The 25,052-nt window shown below is 41.4% G+C and overlaps 2 protein-coding genes across 7 annotated transcripts in view; one reads left to right on the top strand and one right to left on the bottom strand.

The window, feature by feature from the left end:
* LOC126989388 (uncharacterized) overlaps nt 1-25,052 on the top strand; it is a gene marked incomplete at its 3' end in the record, with an annotated part of 74,733 nt that overhangs the window by 15,505 nt on the left and 34,176 nt on the right. For 3 of the 5 annotated variants that reach the window (XM_050847993.1, XM_050847994.1, XM_050847995.1), the window contains 1 exon segment: nt 9,361-9,471. In XM_050847993.1, coding sequence (XP_050703950.1) covers nt 9,367-9,471 — 105 coding nt within the window. 5 annotated transcript variants of the gene reach the window in all.
* On the bottom strand, nt 11,798-23,728 carry LOC126989389 (uncharacterized). Of its 2 annotated transcripts, none has more exons than XR_007743245.1 (2): nt 22,467-23,728; nt 11,798-12,575 (listed from the first exon to the last, which is right to left on the bottom strand). XR_007743245.1 is itself a non-coding variant. In XM_050847996.1 (2 exons), the coding sequence occupies exon 1, from the start codon at nt 17,935-17,937 to the stop codon at nt 16,963-16,965; it is 975 nt and encodes a 324-aa protein (XP_050703953.1). In that variant the 5' UTR covers nt 17,938-17,968; the 3' UTR covers nt 11,798-12,575; nt 15,810-16,962. The 2 variants fall into 2 exon arrangements, 1 of the variants encoding a protein (XP_050703953.1); XM_050847996.1 differs by lacking the exon at nt 22,467-23,728 and adding an exon at nt 15,810-17,968.

Consider the following 25,052-nt stretch of genomic DNA (forward strand, 5'->3'; position numbering starts at 1 on the left):
TTATTTTGCCAGCGTCATCAGTTTCGCCAATTTCTCACATATAGTATGCTGACAGATATGAAGTAGTGTGTGGGGCAAGGCAAATAGTGTAGCATTATTTTACAAGTCAGTTCAATAACCTGTGGGGAACAGTAGAAATATGCCCATCTGACAAGCCAGGACTGGCCGTTCAGCTGTGGGACGAGTATGAGGTAAAGATATGCTAAAACCATGTGGAAAGAGTCACAATCCATAAAGCCAGATTCTTGCTTACATAAAGCTAACCATCAAGTACATCCTTGCACTGCTCTCCTGGAAAGAATTCTTGAATATTATGAAGGGTGGTATGGCATGTCCAGCAGCTGACACACAATGAATGCCATGTGTTCTGATGAGGCAGCATCCTAGGTGCTGGCTGCTGAGAATACTTCACCACTCTGTGTACATTTAAATCTAGCTTTCATCACAATTGTAGATGCAGGGTCTCTCTAAATATCCACCCCTTGTTAGATGTTTACCCAATTAGAAGCTGCAATGAGTCCCTGATAATGTCAGCTGTAGAGTAGAAGTTCCTTCCTCAGATCCATCCTGTCAGGTCATTAACTGGTGGCATCGGGATGGTTGTGCCAAAATGACCTCTGCCATCCTTCTGAGACCTGATGGTCAAACACTTTCCTTCCATTTATTTTATCTATACACCAAGCAAGCATCAAAATTTGATTAATAGTCAGGAAATCCCTCCCAGCCATGTAGCCAATGTGGTTGCAAGTCTCCTGTCCTGGTGTCAGTCCTTTTCCGCCACCACTTTGCAATCATCACTAACTTAGCCATGTAACCTGTGGTCAGTGTCTTCCTTGGTACGTTAAAGTCCTGGCAGCCTCAGAAGAAGATAACAGATCCTCCCTGCATGCTTTGAGGGCACGTTGCGCTTGTCCTCTGAGACCGACTAGAGTGTTTTTTGCCTACTCCTATTGGCTGAGATGGCCTTAGGGATTAAGCACGATTGTAAGCTAAAAGAAACATGATGGAAATTTTTAATAGAGGCATCATGACAACCTGAGTTAGATAATATGGTGAAAATCATAAAATCGTCATTAATTTCGCCATTTATTTTGCCAACGTCATCAGTTTCATAATTTTCTCATATAGTATCGCGTTTATTTCATTTCAGTAAATTCAAATAAACAAATTTGACAAACAAATATCGTGATCAAGACCGAACACCTTTTATAGCTCCTCGGCTGCCAGACAGGCACTGAATATAATGGGAGAAGCAACTGTTATATGAAAAATTGTCATTGCTGAACATACTTGTGGTGGTACGGGTGCATTGCTCTACTCACGCGAAAACAACAGCTAACGCGCCTACTTATTTATTTTTTGAGTGCCATTTCATCGACCAATACAGCATTATGTTGTATATTTTCAATTCTGGAGACATTCATTATGTGATACTGTTTTGTATTGTGCTGAAGTAGGATGGTGCTTTGGTTAGGATCGTGCCAGATGACTGTGAAAAGCAGTCCTTAAACTTAGATCATATAAAATTATCCCTTTTTATTGCTGTTAGCTGCTACTTTACTATCTGTAAATTACTGGCATAAGTAGTATGTTGTGAAGCCTGTGATTCAGCATCCCCATGTTTAACTGTCCGAACCATTCTTTCCACCACCTTTTCCAGTAGGGGTGTACCCATGTATCAGTGTCGATAATTGTATTGGCACATTTAAGAGTGTCGGTATCGTGATTTTCTGCCGATGCAAATATGAAGGAGTTTTGTTTTAGCCACTTGTCACTTGTTGCAAAAAAAATTTATTGAACAAGTGGATTTTCAAATTTTGAAAAAAAAAATTAGAAAAGTGAAATTATCACTATACATTTCAATGACAGACAAACCTTGTTTTTACATAAATATCCTAAACGAATCTATGGATCAGTATGATATTTCAACACACCTATAATACGGACTAATTTGCCAAGCTAACTTTACTACATTACTATATGTCATGTGAGTTTACTTGTGAAAAATAACACAAACCCGACAGGTCATGTGGCGCATTCGAAGGAAAGTGCCCCCAAGCACCCTCCAAACTATTCCTAACCCTTCTCCCCTTCTCGCTCGTTATCCCTCTCTTCTCCCCAACTTCCTCCCTCCTCCTCTTGTGTCCCTCCTATTTCTCCCATCCTTAATATTATATATTAGAATGTGCCGTGTATATGTAGATAGTATGATTATTAACTAGAGAATGGGTACCCAGTTCCATGGAGAGCAAGACGTATTTCACGTTGATAATTACTGTACAGCCCAGCCTCCCGGGCTGGGGAAGGGGATGGTGTGAGTGGGGGGGTGAAGAGAGGCAACAGGAGGGGATACTGCGATATTATGGGTAGGGAAGAGTGAATTCTTTGGGTTGTTGGAGGCGTTGGTGGAGGGCTAGAAATTACCCACGCAAATCGTCGATTCTGTTTAACACCTTAGAATGTGATGACTGGATTAGGCTTAATATCACTCAAGTAAGCTCTAACATAACACATGTTGCAACATGGTATATTAGCCATAGAAATTGGGTCCGGGTGTTAAAGGCAGTGTGTTGAAATATCATACTGATCCAATGATTAAGTTGCAGGAGATATTTGCGAAAAACAGCGTTTGTCCACTTGGCTGAAATGTATAAGTAGTATCATGATGCTACATAGTTTGGAATTTCCCGTGATTTAATTCTCATCACTTTAGCGATAAGATTCATATTACTTTGAATACAAGTATATAATACTTAGTTATACAGTATAGCCTTTGGTACTTTCTTGCGGACGTGTACAATACAGGTTTAGTAGCTTCGGCCGGGATTGGCAGCCCGACACTCGCCTCATCAGCCTTGCCAGTCGTACAATAATTATCATACAAATACGAAATCCGACTGTTTGTGTGATGTACAATAACGCCTGTACAATGTCGATAATCCTGGAATTTGTTCAATAATTCAATGGAGATGTAAAATAATTTTATTATTCAATTTAAACATTTTTCTCTCTTGGCAGCTGAGCATGTAGTGTGTGGGTGACGCAAATGCTGGTCTGATACACGTACCATTCACATTCTGCTCCATCTTCTGAGTTAGCCTCTCTATGTATCTGTCAACCTGTCAGAATTTAGCCAGCGCCCTTTGGCTGCGTTCAGTGAACGGATTGATTTTAACACTGACCAAACGTGCTTTTTGGAAGTTATATTGTAACTATAGAAATTACAGTACAGTACCCTCTGAGTTTAGCGCTATCAATTTCGCGATCCACAAGTTTAGCGGTTAGTCCTAAATTCGTACCATCACGAGTTTGGCGCATTATCACCCTGAGTTTCGCGCTGCTTTGACACGTCATGCACTCTACCTTTAAAGGTAGTATCACACTGGACGTTTTCCTCCAAACATTGTGGCTGTGGCAAGAGAGAGAGAGAGAGAGAGAATGGGTCGTTTTGAAGCTGCAGTTGCAGGTGGCTGCCTTATGATTGGCTGACAGTACTGAAAACACGCTTGTGATTCGCTGGGAGTCTGATGACGTCATCGCCGACACTCACCTTATCAGCGGCTTCACTGCCTTTAGGTGGTGTCACAATGGCCGTTTCCGTCCAACCGTTGGGGCTTCGCTCGCCCGTCGCATAACCGGAGCGAAGTTCATGGTTATCCGTGGCTGGTGTCACACTGGGCCCTTTTCTTCCCACCGTGTTGGCGGCAGCTTTGGCAACCGGCAAATCCAAATTTTCAGGGTGTGTGTCACACATAGCCAAGGTCGGTTTCCCATATCCACTTCCATAACATAAACAAAGCACTTGCTCTGTATCAACATGGCGTCGTCTGCTAAAGTAAGGGCTGTCGGGCGTTGTCTGCTAAAATAAGGGCTGTCATGACGTGCTGCCATTACCCAAGTTATGGACTTGTTGCTGCAGTTAAATACAGTTGTGGATGTGGCATGCCTGTGTTTCCTCCATGCCAGTTCTCATTGTCACCACTGTGCGTGCGTGGCTAACCCACCCATCTTGACTCAACCACATAAACACATGGATCGAATAACACACACACACACACACACACACACACACACATACATACATCAGACTCATTAGGAACCACTGCAGATGTTTCTGACAAACAGAAACAACTTCACCATTTCTTGAGTGTGTTGAACGTATTTGGTGAGTGGCTCACATGAACCAAACCTAGCTCTTGGCAAGAAGAGAGCAGTCGTCTTTAACACTGCTCTCTTCTTGCCATTGAATATTTGGTTTGTGTGGACCACTCACCTAATAAGTTCTAACACACTCTAGAAAATGTAAAGCCATTTTGTTTGTGAGAAACATCTGCATGGTTCATGATGAGTCTGGTGTGTGTGTGTGTGTGTTGATCACGTGTTTGTGTGGTCAGAGTCTAGATGGGTGGGTTGGCCATTCACCTTGCCAGTGGTGACAATAAGAACTAACGGAAGACTTTCTGAACCGCCACACCCACAGCAGCTTCTTCCTTCCATTTAACTGCAGCAACAAGTCCATAACTTGGGTAATGACAGCACAACCACAGCAGCTACTTTAACAGACGACGCCATTGATGGGCAAGTGCTTTGTTTACGTTGTGGATGTATATCTGCCAACCGACCTTGGCCGTGTGTGGCGCACACTGGAAAAGTTGGTTGGCATTTGCCCAAGCTGCCGCCAGCGGTGGGAAGAAAAGGGCCAGTATGACATCAGGTTATACAACCGACAACTCGATCCCGGATGGGCGCATGGGCGTTGCCAATAGCCACAATGGTTAGAAAAAGCGGCCAGTGTGATACTGCCTCAAGGCAGCGAGGCCGCTGGCGAATGGCGCCGGCGATAGCGTCATCGGACTCCCAGCGAATCCTAGCTTGTTTTCAGAGCTCAGCCAATCATAAGACTTCATCTGTGGCTTTAAAACAACCATTCTCTCTTCCTGTTTTCTTCCTTTTTCCACGGTACGTTTTTAAATAACAAGGGAGTATAGGAGGAAAAAAGTGAGCTCCAGGGGGCAGCATGGGCCAATTATAATGGTGCCAGTATAAACAGTTGCCTGCGCCATGACGGGCTCGGGGCCCACCATCAGGCCCAGATAAATAGTCTACTGGTGCCATAGCCCATATGTAGGGGGGGGGGGGAAAAAAAAAAATCTCCAGGGGTCGGAACAGATAAGCTCTTTTTCAGTGTTTTCAAAACCTCGAGTTTAGCGCTATACCTTGAACAGAAGTGGCCTTGAAATTTGAGAGGGTGCTGTATTTGCCTTTCACAAAAATCCATACTCCATGTATAATCAAATAAATAGTACTACTTTATATTACTATTTTTTTCATTTGATTGTTTTTACCCATGTCTTTAAGAGACCAAAGTTTATTAATAACAAACTTGATAAAAAGAAATTCATGACTATGGGCACCTTTTTTCAGGCCAGCTCTGATTACTTTTTTTTTCCTTCTCTTCTATGGTGGAACAAGTAGTGGGTCTCTTTTTTTTCTTAACATTTGATATTGTCCTTTAGCTGCTGGAATTGTTGTATAAAAAAATTCAGTGCACAGGTATTGGTTTCGGTCAAATATTGGGGTATCGGTATTGGTCAAAATTTTGGTATCGGTACATCCCTATTTTCCATCACGGCTCTCATATGCTACTCATATGCCCATGAACACATTCTGGAAACTAATAAAAAAAGCATTATGCAGTTACACTATGCAGTAGGCTACTATATTAATAAATATTATGACAACGAATCTGCCATTGACACTTAATATTGCAGTATTAGGAACAGAATGTGAGAATTTAAGTAAAAAAAAGAAAAAAAGAAAAAAAGAAACATCACGAGAAAACAAAGTAAAGTAGCTAGACTATTGGGTTGTGAATGAGTCATTTCACCAGTTACAGCTAATCTTATGCACTTATTACAACTAACTACCACAGTACAGCATAAGATACATGATAAGAACTTCAGCAAACTTCCCTTGCACAAAAAAGTGTTTCAAAATACAGCAGGGAAGAGCAGACGCCTCACTTACCACGGTTCACACCCGCCGCCAGCTACACTGTGTCGCCGTCCAGCACTGATCGTCTGTCAGTGATCGAGATTATCTAACACATCATGATTGCCCGACTTTTTTCCTATAACATTATGGATATAGAATTCCACTTAGTACATAATTTCATTTTAATTTACAGATATTGATAATGATAACAATGATTGATTTACAGAAAAAGTAATCGAAGAAGGATTCACATCACTGGTGAATGTTAATAATTATTGTGTTATACACGCGTGCGCGTGTGTGTGCGTAATTGTGTGTGTGTGTGTGTGTGTGTACACAAAAGTGTATGTACTATATGCCCATGGTAGTTTCCAGTTTATGGAAAGACTGATCGATTCATTATCCATCGCATAGATATCCACAATCATAAACAACGTCTTTTACACACGCATTTACAGCATGTTACTGCATGAGATGATAACTGAAGTCGTTGGAGTACGGAGGCCCTCCGTCGATTTGATGTCAGAAATTTTGCTGACGGTGGCTGCCCTTCTGCCGATGGAGGCCCGACGGTGACGGTTTGCTGGGAGTACAGAGACCCTCTGTCGAATTGACGTAACAATATTTGCCGATGGTGGCCGACCTTCTGCCGACGGAGGCCCGACGGTTATGTTTGCTGGGAGTACAGAGGCTCTGTCAAATTGACGCCACAAATTTTGCCGACGGAGGCCCGACGGTGACGGTTTGCTGGGTTGGGTTTTCTTTCACGTGTAGCCCCTGTTCACCTAGCAGCGAGTAGGTACGCGACGTAAGGCGAGGAGTTGTGACCTCGTTGTCGCGGTGTGTTGTGTGAATGGTCCCAGTCCTACCCAAAGATCGGTCACTGAGCTCTGAGCTCCTTCCGTGGGGAGCGGCTGGCTGTCTCGAGAGAGAGACGCAGCAAACAAAGAGGTGAATTAGACGCACACACACACACGCACACACACACACATACATACACACACACTATATTAACAAATATTCAATTCGTATTTATAGGAGGATGATACTGTGTAAATGAATTCAATGATGTTTGCTGATTGCAGAAAATGAAAGTGACTCACAAAATTTGGTCAGTGTTTTTATAGTGTCTGTAAAAGGAGAAAGCTAGTAAATGTCAACAAAAGTAAAGTGATGGTTTGTGAGCGAAATAGAAGTGAGGTTGTAGATTTTGTATGCCCATATAGCGTGGGAATTGAACGTGAAAAAGAATGCAAAATAATTTTGAATGGTGAAGAAATGGAGGTCAATGAGTTTAAGTACCTTGGATCAGTCATATGTAAGCACAGTGATATGGAGGGAGAGATAAGAGAAAGGGCATTGCAAGGAAGAAGGGTTGGAGGGTCTTTGGGACGAATCATGAATGGCAGGAGTGTGAGCATGGAGGTAAAGAGGGATTTGAGAAATACAATACTATAGCCTGTTCACTTAAGCTAGATTCCTGGCGCCTAGGCAGGTTGGTAAGCTTGCAGTTGATTGGCTGCTCCGCTCTCCCGCTAACACTCATGTCGGACCACATCTTGCATGCTCGAGTGAGACATGTTTCTTTATTATATGCCATAGCTCACCTCATATATGAGCTAGCCAGTTTTGGTTGACACCATCAGACTTATCAGTGACTGTAGAATCAAGATGTATTTTAAAAACTCGACAAAACAAATAAGAAAATGGTATTACGATGAGTTGAACCGTGATGTTAAAAAAATGTTTGTAACATGTTTTTACTTATGCTCACTGTTTTCAACAGTTGTTCATTGACTGCAGAAATATATTATTACATTACGTAGGGAAATTTCTCGTGAACACGATAGTGTGATCAGAATGCAGTTAAAGCTCTACGTATTGAAAACACAGAGTTATTTATGGCAACATTTCACTCGCCCCAACCATCACGGCGCTCGAGACACCCTGTATGATGATGATAAAAAAAATGAGTGTCGCGCGTGTAGTGCGGCGACGGCCTGATGAACGAGCCTCCCATAACCCACTTAGCCAGTGGGGTACCTCTTTGGCCGACTCGGTAAGGAGTGGCTCTCCCGTCACGCTGGTCGCGGGTTCAATCCCAGGCAGCCGGGGAATACCCTCACCTTGTCTTGATTAATTTCTCGTGTGTTTCGATACACGCAGAGGACGTGTAGGAAAATAGAAAAAGAGAAAATAAAAGCCCGGGGCATTACACGCGCACCATGATGGTTGGGGTGAGTGACATGTTGCTATAAACAACCCTGTGTTTTCAATGTGTGGAGCTTCATCTGCATTCTGATCACACTATCGTGTTCATGAGAGATTTCCCTACGTCATGTAATAATATATTTCTGCAGTCAATGAACAACTGTTGAAAACAGTGAGCATAAATAAAACATGTTATAAATATTTTTTTAACATCTTCACGGTTCAACTCATCGTCATACCATTTTCTTTTTTGTTTTGTAGAGTTTTAAAATACATCTTGATTCTACAGTCACTGCTGAGTCTGATGGTGTCAACCAAAACTGGCTAGCTCGTATATGAGTTGATCTATGGCATATAATAAAGAAACATGTCTCACTCGAGCATGCAAGATGTGGTCCGACATTAGTGTTAGTGGGAGATAGTGGCAGCCAATCAGCTGCAAGCTTACCAACCTGCCTAGGTGCCAGGAATCTAGCTTAAGTGAACAGGCTGTAGTACCAACCCTCACATATGCAAGTGAGATGTGGGCCTGGAATGAAAGTCAGAGATCTAGAGTGCAGGCAGTGGAAATAGGTTGTTTCAGGAGTGCTTGTGGTGTGAGTAGAATGGATGGAATGAGTAATGAAAGTGTGTACGAGCGTTTTGGAATGTGTCACTGGGGTGAAGGGAAGAAGTGTGGAGTGGTGGAAGAAGTGAAGCGACAGACTTTAAAGTGGTTTATCCACATGAAGCGAATGGAGGAGAGTAAGATGACCAGAAGTGTGTATGTGAGTGAGATGGAGGGATGTTAGAGGACGACCTTCATTGAAGTGGAGGGATAGGGTGCAAGAGTACTTTAGGGAAAGGGGGAAAAGATCTTTGAGAAACTTTGAGCAGGCAAGGAGGGAGTGTCTGGATAGTGAAAGTTGGAAACTTCTGCTGTGGCCATCCCTTGGTGGGAGCTCCTTGGAGCAGACGTCGATGAAATGATGATGATGAGAGAGAAACAGTTTATATAACAGTATATTAATACTGTTACGACTGTCAATGTATTTATATGATTTTTACGTGAATATTTATCTCTCTCCTTATACTGTATCTTATTTATTTCCTTTGTTTTTTGTCTACTTTGATATTTATAAGATAATAATGTTGGAAAACCTTTATATATCACAGAAAAATATGCGGGTTCTTCGGAGCAGCAAGCCACGCTCCTACAACTCCTCAAACTCCTGCAAATCAAGTGTCAACAAACAGCGTCCGTTCAAAGCGCCGCTTCCTGACCTGGTGAGTTACAGCTTATCTAGTTTATTTTGCTGCCTACACACCTTCAGGAGACACAGGGCTGATGGCAGTAGGCTGTGGGCGTGTAGACATGTAGGGGAAAGGAGAAAATGAGTGGTGATGGACAAGGAATAGAAGGTAAAGTACCGTGCCCTATGTCTTCGTCCTCATCTTTCCCTTTCTCTACCTCTCTTTCGGCCCATATATTTCGTTGACTACCTACCTTCAGGAGACACAGGGCTGGAGGAGTTGGTGGTGGTAGGCTGTGGTCGTGTAGGGGAAAGGAGGGAATAGGTGGTTGAAGACGAGTAAGAGAGGGAAAAGAGCCACAGCCTTTCTCTACCTCTCTCGGCCAGTATGTTTCATTACTACACACCTTCAGGAGACACAGGGCTGGAGGATATCGTGGTGGTAGGCTGTGGGCGTGGCGGCGTGTAGGGGAAGGGAGGGAATAGGTGGTTGAAGACAAGGAATAGACGGAAAAGAGCCACCTGTAGCCTTTCTCTACCTCCCTCGGCCAATAATTTTGTTGACTCTACACCTTCAGGAGTAAAGTGATGGATTGTGAGCGAAGTAGAAGTGAGGTTGTAGATATTTTATGCCCATATAGAGTGGGAGTTGAATGTGAAAAAGAATGCAAAATAATTTTGAATGGTGAAGAAATGGAGGTCAATGAGTTTAAGTACCTTGGATCTGTTAGGTGTAAGCATGGTGAAACGAAGGGAAAGATAAGAGAAAGGGCATTGCAAGGAAGAAGGGTGGTAGGGTCTTTGGGACGAATCATGGCTGGCAGAAGTATGGACCTGGAGGTAAAAAGGGATTTGAGAAATACAATAATAGTACCAACCCTCACATATGCAAGTGAAATGTGGTCTTGGAATGAGAGTCAGAGGTCTTGAGTGCAGGCAGTGGAAAATGAGTTATTTGAGGAGTGCTTGTGGTGTGAGTAGAATGGATGGAATGAGTAATGAAAGTGTGTATGAGCCTTTTGAAATGTGTCACTGGGGTGAAGGGAAAAAGTGTGGTGTGGTGGAAGAAGTGAAGCGACAGACTTTAAAGTGGTTTGGCCACATGAAGCGAATGGAGGAGAGTAAGATGACCAGAAGGGTGTATGTAAGTGAGATAGAGGGAGGGAATGCTAGAGGACGACCTCCAGTGCAATGAAGAGAGATTGTGCAGGAGTATATCAGGAAAAAGGGTGAAAGATCTTTGAGAAACTTTGAGCAGGCAAGGAGGGAGTGTCTGGATAGTGAAAGTAGGAAACTTCTGCCGTAGCCATCCCCTGGTGGGAGCTCCTAGGAGCAGACGTCGATGAAATGTTAACGATGAGAGAGAAACCATTTATTTAACAATATCTTAATACAGTAAAACCCCGATTATCCGAAATGGAAGGGGGGAAGCCTCTTTCGGATAAGCCGATTTTTCGGATAATCCGGATTTATGGCCGCCAGTTTGATCGTCGGCATTGTGTCTTGCTTTCTCGTTTGGATGAATATCACTTTGATCTTGCACCTTGGTTCTTATTTTCTCATTAGAACACATGTAGCTAGTATGGACAGACCATTAGCCAGGATGGATGAGGATGCTGTCGCTGCTGCTTTTTATCTTAAAAAAATTGTGTTGTGGATGGAAAACAATTTTTTTTATATTTTTTTATTTCGTGTTGACGTACATACCTTATACGTAACAGAAAACAAGAATTATTCTATACATATATCTTCCACTATCGATGCGACTGCCCAGTGTGAAGTGTGTGACGCGACTGCCGCCGACTGACGATGTAAACAATGAAACCAAACAAACACACGCTACGCTAAACAAAGTAGTACGCTTAAAACATGTGATGTAAATGTTTTATTGTATGTTTGTCTGTGTGTCTCCTTGTCTGGACCAGTGTATGTTGATACTTGTGAGCGTTGCAGATCTGAATTGTGAATGTTGCAGAGTGCGATTGTGAATGGTTGTGCAAGCTTGCAAGTGTGACCTTGATGCATCGTGCAGGTGGAGACACAGTATGATGACTCATATTATCGCGCAACTCGTATGTTGGAAGGGGAATGTGGCATGGAGTGGAGAGGGGAGTCGTGTTTGTGTCGTTGTCTTGAGAGCACGGTGTGAGAGTAGTCGTGCAGTAGTTTGTTCGTTCGCCGCACCTACGTCCTTGCTGGGGCGAAGGTGCGGACGTGGTGTTGTTGAGAGTTTGTTTAATGTTTTTTGTCTAATACATTGATCTATTCGTTACAAGCTATTTCGGCAATACGTATTAGAAAGCATATTCATTTTAACTGTTCTTATCAATTTTAAATGTGTTAATATAGTACATATGTAGTTACTTTTATTTATTTTTGATGTTTTATAACATTTTAGTATAGAAAAAAAAATTTAATTGCATTATCCAGATCAATTTCGGATAATCCGGTTATTCGGATAATCCGCTTTCGGATAATCGGGGTTTTACTGTACTCTGTTACGACTGACAATGTATCTATATGATTTTTATGTGAATATTTCTCCCTCTCCTTATACTGTATCTTATTTATTTCGTCTGTGTTATGTCTACTTTGATGATGTTTATAAGATATTAATGTTGGAAAACCTTTATATATCACAGAAAAATATGCGGGTTCTTCGGAGCAGCAAGCCACGCTCCTACAACTCCTCAAACTCCTGCAAATCAAGTGTCAACAAACAGCGTCCGTTCAAAATGCCGCTTCCCGACCTGGTGAGTTACAGCTTATATATATTAATTAAATAATAGTAACATTTTAATAAAAAAAGTAATGCATATACTTTCTGCTGAAATAATCTCTTCCTTTCATAAATAAATACTAGCAACTTTGTAAACATGAAAATTAATAAGCGACATTTTAATCAGACCTGATAAGTAAGAATATAAAAGAAAATAAATTACACACACACACACACACACACACACACACACACACATCTGTCGATGCTACTTAGATGTATTATCTAGGTAGCATCGACAGATGGTCCATTGCACTGGTCCACTGGTCCATTGCAGCTGCCTGCTTGCAGCAGTTGAGTTGAGCCCCACAGTAGAGTTTGGCAAGATGCCCTGCCAATCAGCTTAGGGACTGCTGATACTGAAATTAAAGTTATAAAAACAAAGTTAATGTATATAATAGAATAAATTTGTCACATACACAAAGTTACAGTAATATATGGAAGATTATGACTCCTTCCAAATCAGATTACACAAAATAAGATTTTGTAACCATTACAACTATTGTTGATAATAGAATTTATCAGTTATATAAATATGATTAAGTTATGTATATAAGCTAAATTACGAATTCTTCCGAGACAGACTCCACAAAATATGATTCTGTACCCATTGCAATAACCGAATACAAGATTCAGAGGAGAAGACGAGCCATTTAGATTGGACTTGAGAATCACCAGGGAGCCAGATATTATAGAGGAGATGAACTATAAGAGCCCTATAGGGAAGAGCGATCACGTACTCATCGAGTACATATTACGAGAAGGAGGTAAAATAATCAGGAATTAGGACTACAGGAAAGAATGGTTTAACTTTAATAAGGCAAATTTTGAACAACTTGGGAAACATTTTGAGGAAGCACAATGGGATCCTTTTTTTGAGGCTGATAATGTGGAGGATAAATGGGCTATCTTTGTACAGATTTACAACGAAGGAGTGGAAAAGTGGGTACCAAGGATGAAAGAAGGCCAGAAATCAAGAGAAGAGTGGTACAATAGAAAGTGTGTAGAAGCCAAGCAGGATAAGGAGAAGGCATGGAACAAATGGAGAAAAAATAGGAGGATGGATCTATGGAATGAGTACAAAAGGAAGAGGCATGCTAATGTTAAAGTAAGAAGAGAAGAAAAAAGAAATTTTGAGAAAAATATTGTAGATAAGTGCAAAGACCAGCCAAAGCTGTTTTATAAGTTCATAAATGGAAAGTTGAAAAGTAGAGATGAGATTCAGAAAGTTAAAGTTAATGGTGAAACTTTTGATAGTATCAGTGAAATAGTAGAAGTGATGAATAATTGTTTCCAAACAGTGTTCGCAAGGGAGAGTGAGTGAAGGTGTAAATGCAGTGCCGGGGAATAGAGTGGGTCTGGAGAGAATACAAACATCAGCAGATGAAGTTAGAAAATTATTGGAAGAATTGGATATTAACAAATAGCCAATTCTGATTCAGAGGAGGACGGTCTTGTGTAACTAATCTGATCAGCTTCTATTCAAGAGTAATTGATATAATACAGGAAAGGGACGGTTGGGCAGAATGTGTGTATCTGGACTTAAAGAAGGCGTTTGATATAGTACCACACAAGTGATTAATATGGAAATGTAATCATGTTGGAGGTCTGGGTGGCTCAATATTGGATTGGATTATGGACTTTTTGACGAAGAGAGAAATGAGAACAGTAATCAGGAACAATAAATCAAGCTGGATGGATGTGACTAGTGGAGTCCCCCAAGGATCAGTGCTGGCTGTGATTATGTTTGTAATATATATTAATGACATGACAAGGGGTGACAAGCTATATGAATATGTTTGCTGATGATGCTAAAATAATGAAGAGGATGGCTAATGAAGAAGACTGTGTAGCCCTGAGCCAAGATCTCGATAGAATAAGCGAATGGTCACGCAAATGGGAAATGACATTCAGTACAGAGAAGTGTAGTGTGATGGAGTTTGGTAAGAGCAGTAGACGAATATTGGGGAACTACTCTCTGAGTAATGAAAGAATCATGAAAAAACCTGAAGAAAAAGATCTGGGAGTGATCATAACAGATAAGTTATCCTGTGGAAAACATATAGACCGAATAACTGGGGAAACATACAATCTTCTTTGAAACATAAAAGCAGCATTTACTTATTTAGATGAAGAAATGGTGAAGAAACTAATAACATCGATGATCCGTCCAAGACTGGAATATGCAGCATTAGTGTGATCACCTAGATTGAAGAAAGAAATTAGAAAGTTGGAAAGAATACAAAGAGCAGCGACTAAATTACCGGAAACTCTGAGAGAACATACTTATGAAGAAAGACTGGAGAAATTGGGACTAACAACACTGGAGAGAAGAAGAGAGAGAGGGGACCTAATAACATTGTACAGGATACAAGAGGGATTGGAGAAATTGGACAGGGAAGACCTAGTGGTGCGTGACAGAAGTGTGACAAGAGGCAATGGTAAGAAATTGAAGAAGAGTGACTGTAGGAGAGACATCAAGAAATACAGTTTTCCATACAGAAGCGTAACAACATGGAACGGACTTGACGAGGAGACTGTGTGTGCAAAAACAATTCATGAATTTAAAGCCAAACTGGATAATAAGCGTTATGGAGACTGGACAGCACGAGCCTAGTACGGCTCTTTTCCTTTATTTCACAACTAGGTAAATACACACACACACACACACACACACACACACTACTCACTTAGCCCACTTAACCTCCAGGTGAGTAGGGGTGGAGCCAAATTAATGATAGTCTGTTCACTTGAGTCCGACCCAAGCTGACAATATAAACCTAGGCGTGTTTGCAGGCTGAGTGCTGATTGGCTACTGCTATGGCTTCCAAGTTTTCTTTAACCTCTGCTTGTGTTTATCTCACGCAGCACTTTCTGCTAATCTGCACTGTGCTTACGAACCCGCTTAGGTCTATGTTGTCAGCTTGGGTTAGACTTAAGTGAACAGACTTTTTTTTATAACCAATAACATTCCCAGTAAACATGACTCCACCCAATTTGTAAATCTGACTCCCCTCCATGTGCATAGGGACATGTGCCACACATATCAAAGGGATTTTCACAGCCAGGCCCAACAGCAATGCTGGATTACATCAGCTGTTGCATTATGGTTTCCAACTCAACCCACCCCTGATTGGACCAGGAGCAGGGACAACTCGCCAAGAGGCTGCTGAACTGTGTCAGAAATAAAAACTAAATCCATTATTACATAACTATAAGTAACCATGAAGCGGACATGGAACAGTCACCCCTTTGGGCTGGTTTACACAGACACGCAGACATGCATGGACTGCCAGCAGGACATGGAAACTTCGTTGGTATAATTTTCCTTTATTCGTATGATGTGGCTTTGGACAAAGAGTCCTCCATTTTGTGCGCCATACATGCCCCAGTCGTGCCGTGAAACTATGGGCAAAGTGATGACATAATCAATCCACACATCCCAAACTTTCTGGCTCCTTGCACTGAAGCCTAAGTCATATATTGTTGCATTCATAGCTTAAACTATTCTAAACACTCTTATACACAGTATGTGAACATTACATAGCTTAACTTTGTGTTGTAACATAGAAATATTAGCAAAATATACTGACCTCCAGTGCCACGGATTGAATCACCACTCCATATTGCTGAGTCTACAATTCATATCCACTTATAAGCGACAGACTCACTGCCAACGTAACCCAAACAAACGAACATCGGCAGCTGCGTGTAAGCGTTCTTAACGGCACCTATGTTACCTTCTAATAGCACCATACAAGTTTATCCTTTTAGCACCATATAAATTCTATAGCACCATATAAATTCCTTACACATTAATATTTTACGTGATAACAATGAGGTATAATGAGGTACATTGATACCACAGTTACATGGCTCCCCTAAATTGTAGGACAATTTAACTTATAACTACTTAATACATTGATCATAACATGAGTATTACAGATACATGAAATACTGCTAACATCATCTTTGCACTTCCTAAGTACAAACAGATCATTTAGGCTCCTCGGTGGGGTCGCCCTGGTCTTCCTGAGTAGTACATTCTAACAAGAGAACAAGACTATGAACAGGCCTTTCAACAATGTTCATTGCCTTTATTCTTTTCCCTGAATTGTCAAGACATATGAGTCTGACGTCATCACTTTCACCTTTCTCACAAGACCATCATCACTTGGAAGACACTCAGTTATTCTGCCTAGCTCCATTGGTTTCTAGCTAGGTTGCAATCCTTAACAATAACAATATCATCCACCTTGAGGTTTCTTTGAGGTTTCTGCCATTTATTTCAAAGCTGAAGAGACTGCAAAACTTCCCTTTTCCACCTTGACCAAAACTCATTTGCAAGGAACTGTACCCTACGCCAACGTTTCCTTGAGTACAAGTCAACTCTTTCATATTTACCTGGAGGAGGCATCACAATCTTTGACTTCATAGTTAACAGAGTGTTGGGTGTCAGAGGTTCTAAGCTAGTAGGAGAGGTAAGGTTATCCACAGTTAGAGGTCTACCATTTACAACTGTCTCTGCTTCTATCATGAATGTTCTAAGTGTCTCATCATCTAACTGAGGTCCATGTTGATCAAGTAGCACTGACAATATGCTTCTCACTGTTCTTATTTGTCTCTCCCACACCCCACCCATATGGCTAGCATGTGGTACATTCATCTTGAAATGAACCCAATCACAACTGTCCTTCAGTAGTTCGGTTCTGAGCTTCTCCTCATCCATTTCTCTCAAAGAGTTGGCTAACTCATTTTTTGCACCCAAAAGTTTGTTCCTTGATCTGCTCTTAACTGTCTTACTCGCGCTCTTCTTCCTATAAAGCGGCGGTAGGCACTGAGAAAGGAAGTAGTGTCCAGACTGTTTGCTGTCTCTAGATGGACTGCACGTGATACCATGCATGTGAAAAGAACCCCGTATCTCTTTAGCTCTTTACGTCCCTCTTTGATGTAGAAAGGACCAAAAAAGTCAACTGCAGCATAAGTAAAGGGAGGGGAAGGCTCTAGCCTATCTTGTGGCAAGTCAGCCATCTTTTGACCTTGTGTGTCACTTCTAACTCTTCTGCAGACTACACATTTTGAGACATGTCTAGCCACCAGAGATGAGCCCCCCAAAATCCAGTACCCAGTTGCTCTAATTTCATTTAGTGTTATGCCCCTACCCTGATGAGGTACCCTTTTGTGGTAGTTGCAAATCAGTAGATCAGTAACATGGGAATCCTTAGGCAGGATTGTTGGATGTCTTGCTACTTGATGAGTAGACATCCTTATTCTTCCCCCAACTCTTACTATTCCACCTTCATCTATGAAGGGATCAAGTTTGTACAACTTGCTTGTTTTCTTTACTGTTGTTTCTCTTCTATTTGTCTGTGGGGAAGACTCATGGTTTCCTGCACCCTGCAGCATCTTTATTTCCTCATGGAAGGCATGAGCCTGAGCCTGCCTTATTATCTCATTTTCAGCTTCTTTCAGTTCCTGTACTGTCAGTGGAATGTATTCTTGGCTCCTTCCTTTATGTGTCCCATCTGCATTCTTCTTGTACATCCTTTGAAGTCTAAGGCACACTGCAATGGCTCTCTTCATACGGAACCAATCAGAGAAACAGTTCAGCCTCTCTAGTACATTAAATGGCTCATGTGTCTGTGTAGCACATGATGCAACTCTTTTTACTTCAGGATCATCATCTTCCAATTCATGATGCTCTGATGGGTCATCATTCATCTCAATGTGTTGCCACAAGAAGCGTGGCCCATACCACTTGTCCTTGTTAATTAACTCTTCTACAGACTGCCCTCTTGAGGCATAGTCTGCTGGGTTGTGCTCTGTTTCCACATACTTCCACTGACTCGGTGAAGTTTGATCTCTTATCTGTTGGACTCTGTTGGCTACACATACATGAAATCATCTAGAATCATTGTTGATGTATCCCAGCACTACCATACTGTCTGTCCAAAACACTTCCTGAATATCTTCATAGTCTAACTCCTTCTTTAAGACTGCACTGATTCTCACCGACACAACTGCTGCTGTGAGTTCCAATCTCGGCACAGTGATGGCTTGGAGGGGTGTCACTCTTGATTTTGCCATTACAAGTGCACAGTGTATTTGATCACCAGTGTTGATCAGTCTTATGTAAGAGCACTGACCATATCCCTTTTGACTGGCATCAGAAAAATGATGCAGTTCAACTTTCTTAATTTCACCAAATCCTTCAGGCTTGTAACATCGTGGTATTTTTAAGTGCTCTAATTTTCGTAGGTCATCTCTCCATTGCTGCCACTGTGGCCTCACATACTGTTGTATCTCCTCATCCCAACTTACTCCTTCACGGCACAACTCCTGGAGTATCCCTTTGCCAATGAGGATGAGAGGAGACACAGGGCCTAATGGATCATATATTGAACTCACAATAGACAATATGCCCCTTTTTGTGAGTGGCTTTTCTTTGAGTTGTATTCTGAACTGGAAAGTATCAGATTCTACACACCACTCCACTCCAAGTGTTCTTTCTACAGGTAGCATGTCTTTACTTAAATCCAGGCTCTTGACAGTGTTATTCATTTCTTCAGGAGCTATTGCTGCTAACACTTCCTTACTGTTTGACAGAAACTTATGGAGATTAAAACCTCCCATTTTACACAATGCCTTGCTTTTCATTAGTAGATCAATGGCATCCTGTGCTGTTGGTAATGATTTAAGTCCATCATCAACATAAAAATCTTTCCTTATGAAGTTTGCTGCTTCATATCCATACTGAGCCTCATAGTCATTTGCAGCTTGCTTAAGTGCAAAATTAGCAACACTTGGAGATGATGTTGCTCCAAACAAATGGGCTGTCATTCTGTATTCAAGCATATTCTCACCTGGATTTCCATTATTCCACCACAGAAAGCGCAGCAAATCTCTTTGTTCAGGGTTCACCTTGACTTTGTGATACATTGCTTCTATGTCACATACAAAGGCTGTCACTTCCTGACGAAATCTACATAGAACCCCAACCAGATTGTTTGTTAGGTCTGGGCCCTGTAACAGGTGACCATTTAAAGAATGACCTCTGTAGTTAGCACTACAATCATATACCACTCTTATCTCTCCTGGTTTCTTTGGGTGGTAAATCCCATGGTGAGGTATATACCACACCTGACCATCTGCTCGTTGCAAGTCCCTGGCTGGCACAGTTTCTGCATAGCTTTTGTCAATTAATTCTTTCATGAATTCCTTGTAATCTTGGTGGTACTTTCTATCTCTCATAAGTTTTGCCTTTAACTTCATGGGCCTATGCAAGGCCATGTCCTTGTTGTTTGGAAGCTTGATGTCATTATTCTTAAGTGGAAGAGGCAGCTCATAGTGCCCTTCTCTCTGCTGACTCACTCCCTCTCTCATCCTTTTCAGGAATATTTTGTCATCATAGGAAAAGGGAGTGTTGTCAGTTCCTTTATCATTAAAATCAAGCTCAAACATGTTCCTGACTTGTGCTGGGTTTATTAACTCCTTTGTCTGAGTAGGAACAACAAGGAAACTAACTTTTCTTTCTTCACTGGTGACATCTTCTTGGGCTATAGTTCTATATGCTCTCGCTACATCATCTGAAACTTTCTTGGTTTCTTTAATTGGTTGGCCAACAACGCCCCATCCTAAGTGTGTTTTAAGTCCATAAGGATCATCTTCTTCTCCCACAATAATCTCTTTGGGCTTCATGGCTCTGATACAGTTAGCTCCAATAAGAAATGCCACATCTACATTTGAATCATAAGGCATCAGTTTGTTAGAGATTCTTGCTAAGTGTGGCCAGGTTTGGGCTGTTTCAGTGCATGGTATCTGAGCCTCCTTTGTAGGAATATCTTCCTTGGAATATGCAGGTGGAAGATCTATTTGCATGTGCTCACTGAATCCTCGTACAACAAGTCCACTGATTTTTGTGCAGGGGACTACCTGTTCTCCCGTTATTGTGGAGAGCTTGAGGTGTACTGGTGAGCCACTAACTCCCATTCTTTCCAAGGTGCTTTCTTTGATGAAACAGGCATCAAACCGACAATCCAATAATGCATACACCAACCTTTTATTGTGTTCATTGTCTCTGTGGTGTAACCACACTGGCACAATCATGGTGTGCATATCTCCAGTCATGGACTGACTGGTGTTAATCTTGTTTGAAACTGCTGAGCTTTCATTTGCTTTTGGCTGAGTTGCTTTATCTGAGTCTCCTGCCTTGACAGTTGGAGCACTAGTTTGTGCAAGAGCATTATTGTGAAGAGATGTTGGGTGGTATCGGTGACACATACTACAACATTTCTGATGACGGCAATCTATCTTTCTGTGACTACGCTTCAAGCATCCTCTACACAAGTGCTGCTTCTGCACAAAGTCAAACTTTGCATTGTTCTCAAGCAAGTTGAACTTTTTACACACATCTACATCATGCTCTTCATTGCAATAAAGGCAGCTCAGTCTCCTTGGCCCTGTTTGTCTTACTTCATGCCTTTTATCATATCTAGCCTTGTTGTCCGTTGTTGTGTGTGACGGCTTTACCTCTGATGCTTCTGTCTTGAAACTTCTGTTTCCAGATTTATCAGTACTTGAACTACTATTTCTTCCTTTGGCTACAACTGCAGTGCTCCGTTGATTCTTATCTATGACTGCACTGTACGATGATATTGGGTTGCACGCCTTTGTAGCCTCTCTACGTATGAACTTACAGAACCTTTTAAAGGGAGGATATTGTTCAGAACTTATGTCTGTTAGACCTTCATCATCACTATCATCATCACCTCTAGAAGCATACTTGTACACTATTGTGTTCCATTTCTCAACTAGTGAGACAGGTAACTTTTTCAATAATTTGACATTCTCCTGCGAGTCATCTAACACCACTAGATGAGGTATGCTTTCCAGTGCTGTCTTGCAGCTGTCCAGGAAATCTGCAAATTTCCTTAGTGCTGGGCCATCATTCTGCTGAATTTTTGGCCACTCATATAACTTCTTTCTGTTGGCATTAGACACAAGAAACTGATTTCCAAACCTACCCTTTAGGGTTTTCTTAGCCTTTATGTAAGCTTCTTCAGTATTTAACTGAAGCAATCCACTGATTGCTTCCTTGGCTTCACCATCGGTATACCTTCCAAGGTAAAAGAGCCTTTCGGTAAAATCAGTAGTTCTGGACTCAATGAAAATTTCAAAACTTTTTAACCATGTTGTGAAAACTAACATGTCTCCCTTGAACACTTCTGGTTCTGGACGTGGAAGGTTTTCTCTGGTTTGCCTCATTGACACAATATCTGCTATCCTCTGCATTGCATCTAACTGACTGACTGAACCTGGGGAAGGCTGGGTAGTATGCCTAACATTATTATCAGTGCCATTTGACTGACAACCAGAATTGTTGTTCACATGTGTGTCAGGTTCCTGCAAATCAACTTTTGGTAAGAAAACCTTGGCATTAGGGTTAAGTTCCTTGTTAGGTAACATATCAACAATCCTATCAACTGATTTATACAATTCTTCTTTTACCTCATTTAAGTCAAAGGGTTGACTAAATTCTTCCCTTTTAACTGGCTGGGCTTTCACTTCAACAAGAGTTTGAGGCTGATTGTTTAGGTACCGTACTGTTGAAGCATCTGCTCCTTTCCCTTCAATTCATTGTCAAGTTGACTTGGGTCCAACTGACTCATTCCATTACTATATACAGCCTCAGGGTCTGCCTTAGCTCCAGCCTGTTCTCGTTTACCCTTTGAAACATTGGAAACATTGGAATTATCAGATATTACTGAATCATTTTCATGCTGCAGAGATTTAATTTTCTCTGCAACTTCATGGATTACATTAAAGTTAAACTTCTCACAGTCATCCAACTCCTGAGTAATTTGTTCATTACTTTCAGGATCAGCTCCAATTAATTCCTCACAAGCACTGTAAAACTCTTCAAACTTTGTATCCATAACTTTTATACATTCCTGTAATTCATTAGTACAACTTGACCCCTGTACTTTGGCATAGATACCGTTTGCTGCCCTCTTCCAAGCACGCTTATTTGTTGAACACTTACTCTTGTACACCTGAATTGTATACTCTTTACCCTTCTCTGTTTGTATTCTCTGTCTTTCACTGCGTGCTGCCTCATCCACCTGCTCATCCAGGCCCTTACCTGGGTCACCCTTAATAACTGTGGCATCCTCATTAGAACTCATTGTAAGAAGATTTATACTTATTATCACCTAAGTGAATCTTTATGTAACGCTGAGTTTACTTCTTACTTCTTGAATGCCGGTGACCTAGAGAACTTGGAAACCCCTCACTTGCAGGTGATGAGTGGATGTAGACAGGTTGTAAGTGCTTGCTAGGAGTGTTGCCTCACCCGTCCATGGAGATGGAAACATTGAAGTGACAAGTGTGAAGTTACATACATGGCAGGCCACTGCAGGTTTGTTGGAGTTTACAGCAGATCTTTGGTGGTTACTGCAGGTCACTGCAGAGCCGTGCTTCCTTATGACTGCAGCTTGATTGTAGCTACAGTATCATGGAGTTTCACTGGAGTGGACATGGAACAGTCACCCCTTTGGGCTGGTTTACACAGACACGCAGACATGCATGGACTGCCAGCAGGACATGGAAACTTCGTTGGTATAATTTTCCTTTATTCCTATGATGTGGCTTTGGACAAAGAGTCCTCCATTTTGTGCGCCATACATGCCCCAGTCGTGCCGTGAAACTATGGGAAAAGTGATGATATAATCAATTTACACATCCCAAACTTTTTGGCTCCTTGCACTGAAGCCTAAGTCATATATTGTTGCATTCATAGCTTAAACTATTCTAAACACTCTTATACACAGTATGTGAACATTACATAGCTTAACATTGTGTTATAACATAGAAATATTAGCAAAATATACTGACCTCCAGTGCCATGGATTGAATCACCGCTCCATATCGCTGAGTCTACAATTCATATCCACTTATAAGCGACAGACTCGCTGCCAACGTAACCCAAACAAACGAACATCGGCAGCTGCGTGTAAGCGTTCTTAACGGCACCTATATTACCTTCTAATAGTACCATACAAGTTTGTCCTTTTAGCACCATATAAATTCTATAGCACCATATAGATTCCTTACACATTAATATTTTACGTAATAACAATGAGGTATAATGAGGTATATTGATACCACAGTTACAAACCAAATACTTGCTCCTCCCTCCTCTGTCAGTGTCACTACCATAGCAGTCATCAGAGTCACTGTCACTTTGATTCGCCTGCGCTCTACTTCCACCTGGAGCAGAGGAACTACTTGATGCGTCACGAGACATGACATGTATTCCGAACAAAAGTGGAAAATGATCTGTTGTCTTCGGTAGGCTGCGCGCTGGAGACCATTGAAAGTGTGTACGGATGCCAGATGCCTCCACCATTCTTCTGAGTCAAGAACTGGAGGTATATTTGAAACGAAGGGAGCGTAGAGTGTGATGATTATATATATGATCCCTGTACGGGTGGGGCGTGTGGTAGCGCACTTATATATATATATATATATATATATATATATATATATATATATATATATATATATATATATATATATATATATATATATATATATATATACGATCACCGTAATCTAAGGGTTAAATATCAATAATAATTATAATAACAATACTGATAATTATATATCTGCATACTTGACATAATTCCCCTTATGGGAGTAGCCCAAGACAAGGAACTCACACACACGCATGCACACCTGTGAGGCATTGCAGAGGGACCTGGATAACATATGGGAGTGAAGTGGTACATGGCAGATGGAGTTCAACCTTGGGAAATGTTAAAAAATAGAGTTTGGTAGGAGTGGTAGATGTGAATATGATTATAAGATGGGAAGTGAGATAATATACAGAGGAGTGGAAGAAAAAGATTTGGGAGTGACTGTCTCAGAGAACATGTCACCGGACAAACACATCAACAGCAGTGGCGTACCGAGGGGGGGGGCCATGGGGCCATGGCCCCCCCCTTTTGCAAAGAAAAATAATAATGAATAAATAAATGTTACAGGAAAATAATAGGAATATTTATATTAGTATTACAATTACGAATGTGTGTGTGTGTGTGTGTGTGTGGAGTTGAGAGCTCAGTGGCATCGACTGACCGAGTTATTTCCCCTTTGGTTTTGTTTTGAGTTAATGGTAGGATACAAGGTGTGCTCTGAGTGATAAAAAAGTAAGATGTTAAATGATGGGTTCATAAAATTGTGTGAAGAGTGCGATGTCAAGCTGTCAACTGTAAACGGCGGAGGGATGTTTGACTGTTTGTAGCGGGAGCGGGGAGAATGGAAGAAGAGGAATACGAGACTGGGATGGCTCTGGCAGAGAGAGAGAGTACGAAAGTCGTAAGTGTGCCTTCTCTCCTTCTTGCCTCACATATTTACTTGATTTTAGGTGTAAGGTGCAGTCAAAGTGATTGGAGGACTATATAATTATACTGTAGAGGCACCAAGTGAACTTGTCTGGTGACAGTGGTGAGTATGTAATGTGCTTCTGTATTATGACGGGGAGAGTGGCAGGCGACGCGAGACGCGTATGGGACCTGTAAGGTCGACCTTTGCCGCTATATTACCACCTTTAATGACCGTTTTGTGCTTGATAGTGTAGAGTGGCTGAGTGACTTGTATGTTCAGCACTTGAACAATGGAGCTGCTGAGTTGAATAAGAGCAAGTGATCTATTTTGAGAAACATTCATTGATGACGTAGGCTCACGTGACCGTTGCCTATTCATGTTATCCGTATAATATTTTCTGACCACAAATTTCAAATTTCTTAAAATTATGATTGATAGACTTCATTTTC

Source organism: Eriocheir sinensis, unplaced genomic scaffold (genome assembly GCF_024679095.1).
Source record: "Eriocheir sinensis breed Jianghai 21 unplaced genomic scaffold, ASM2467909v1 Scaffold1147, whole genome shotgun sequence".
NCBI lineage: Eukaryota > Metazoa > Arthropoda > Malacostraca > Decapoda > Varunidae > Eriocheir > Eriocheir sinensis.

Excerpts from the sequence above, each read along its gene's own strand:
- LOC126989389 (XM_050847996.1), bottom strand. The coding sequence starts at position 17,937 with ATGAATGATGACCCATCAGAGCATCATGAATTGGAAGATGATGATCCT.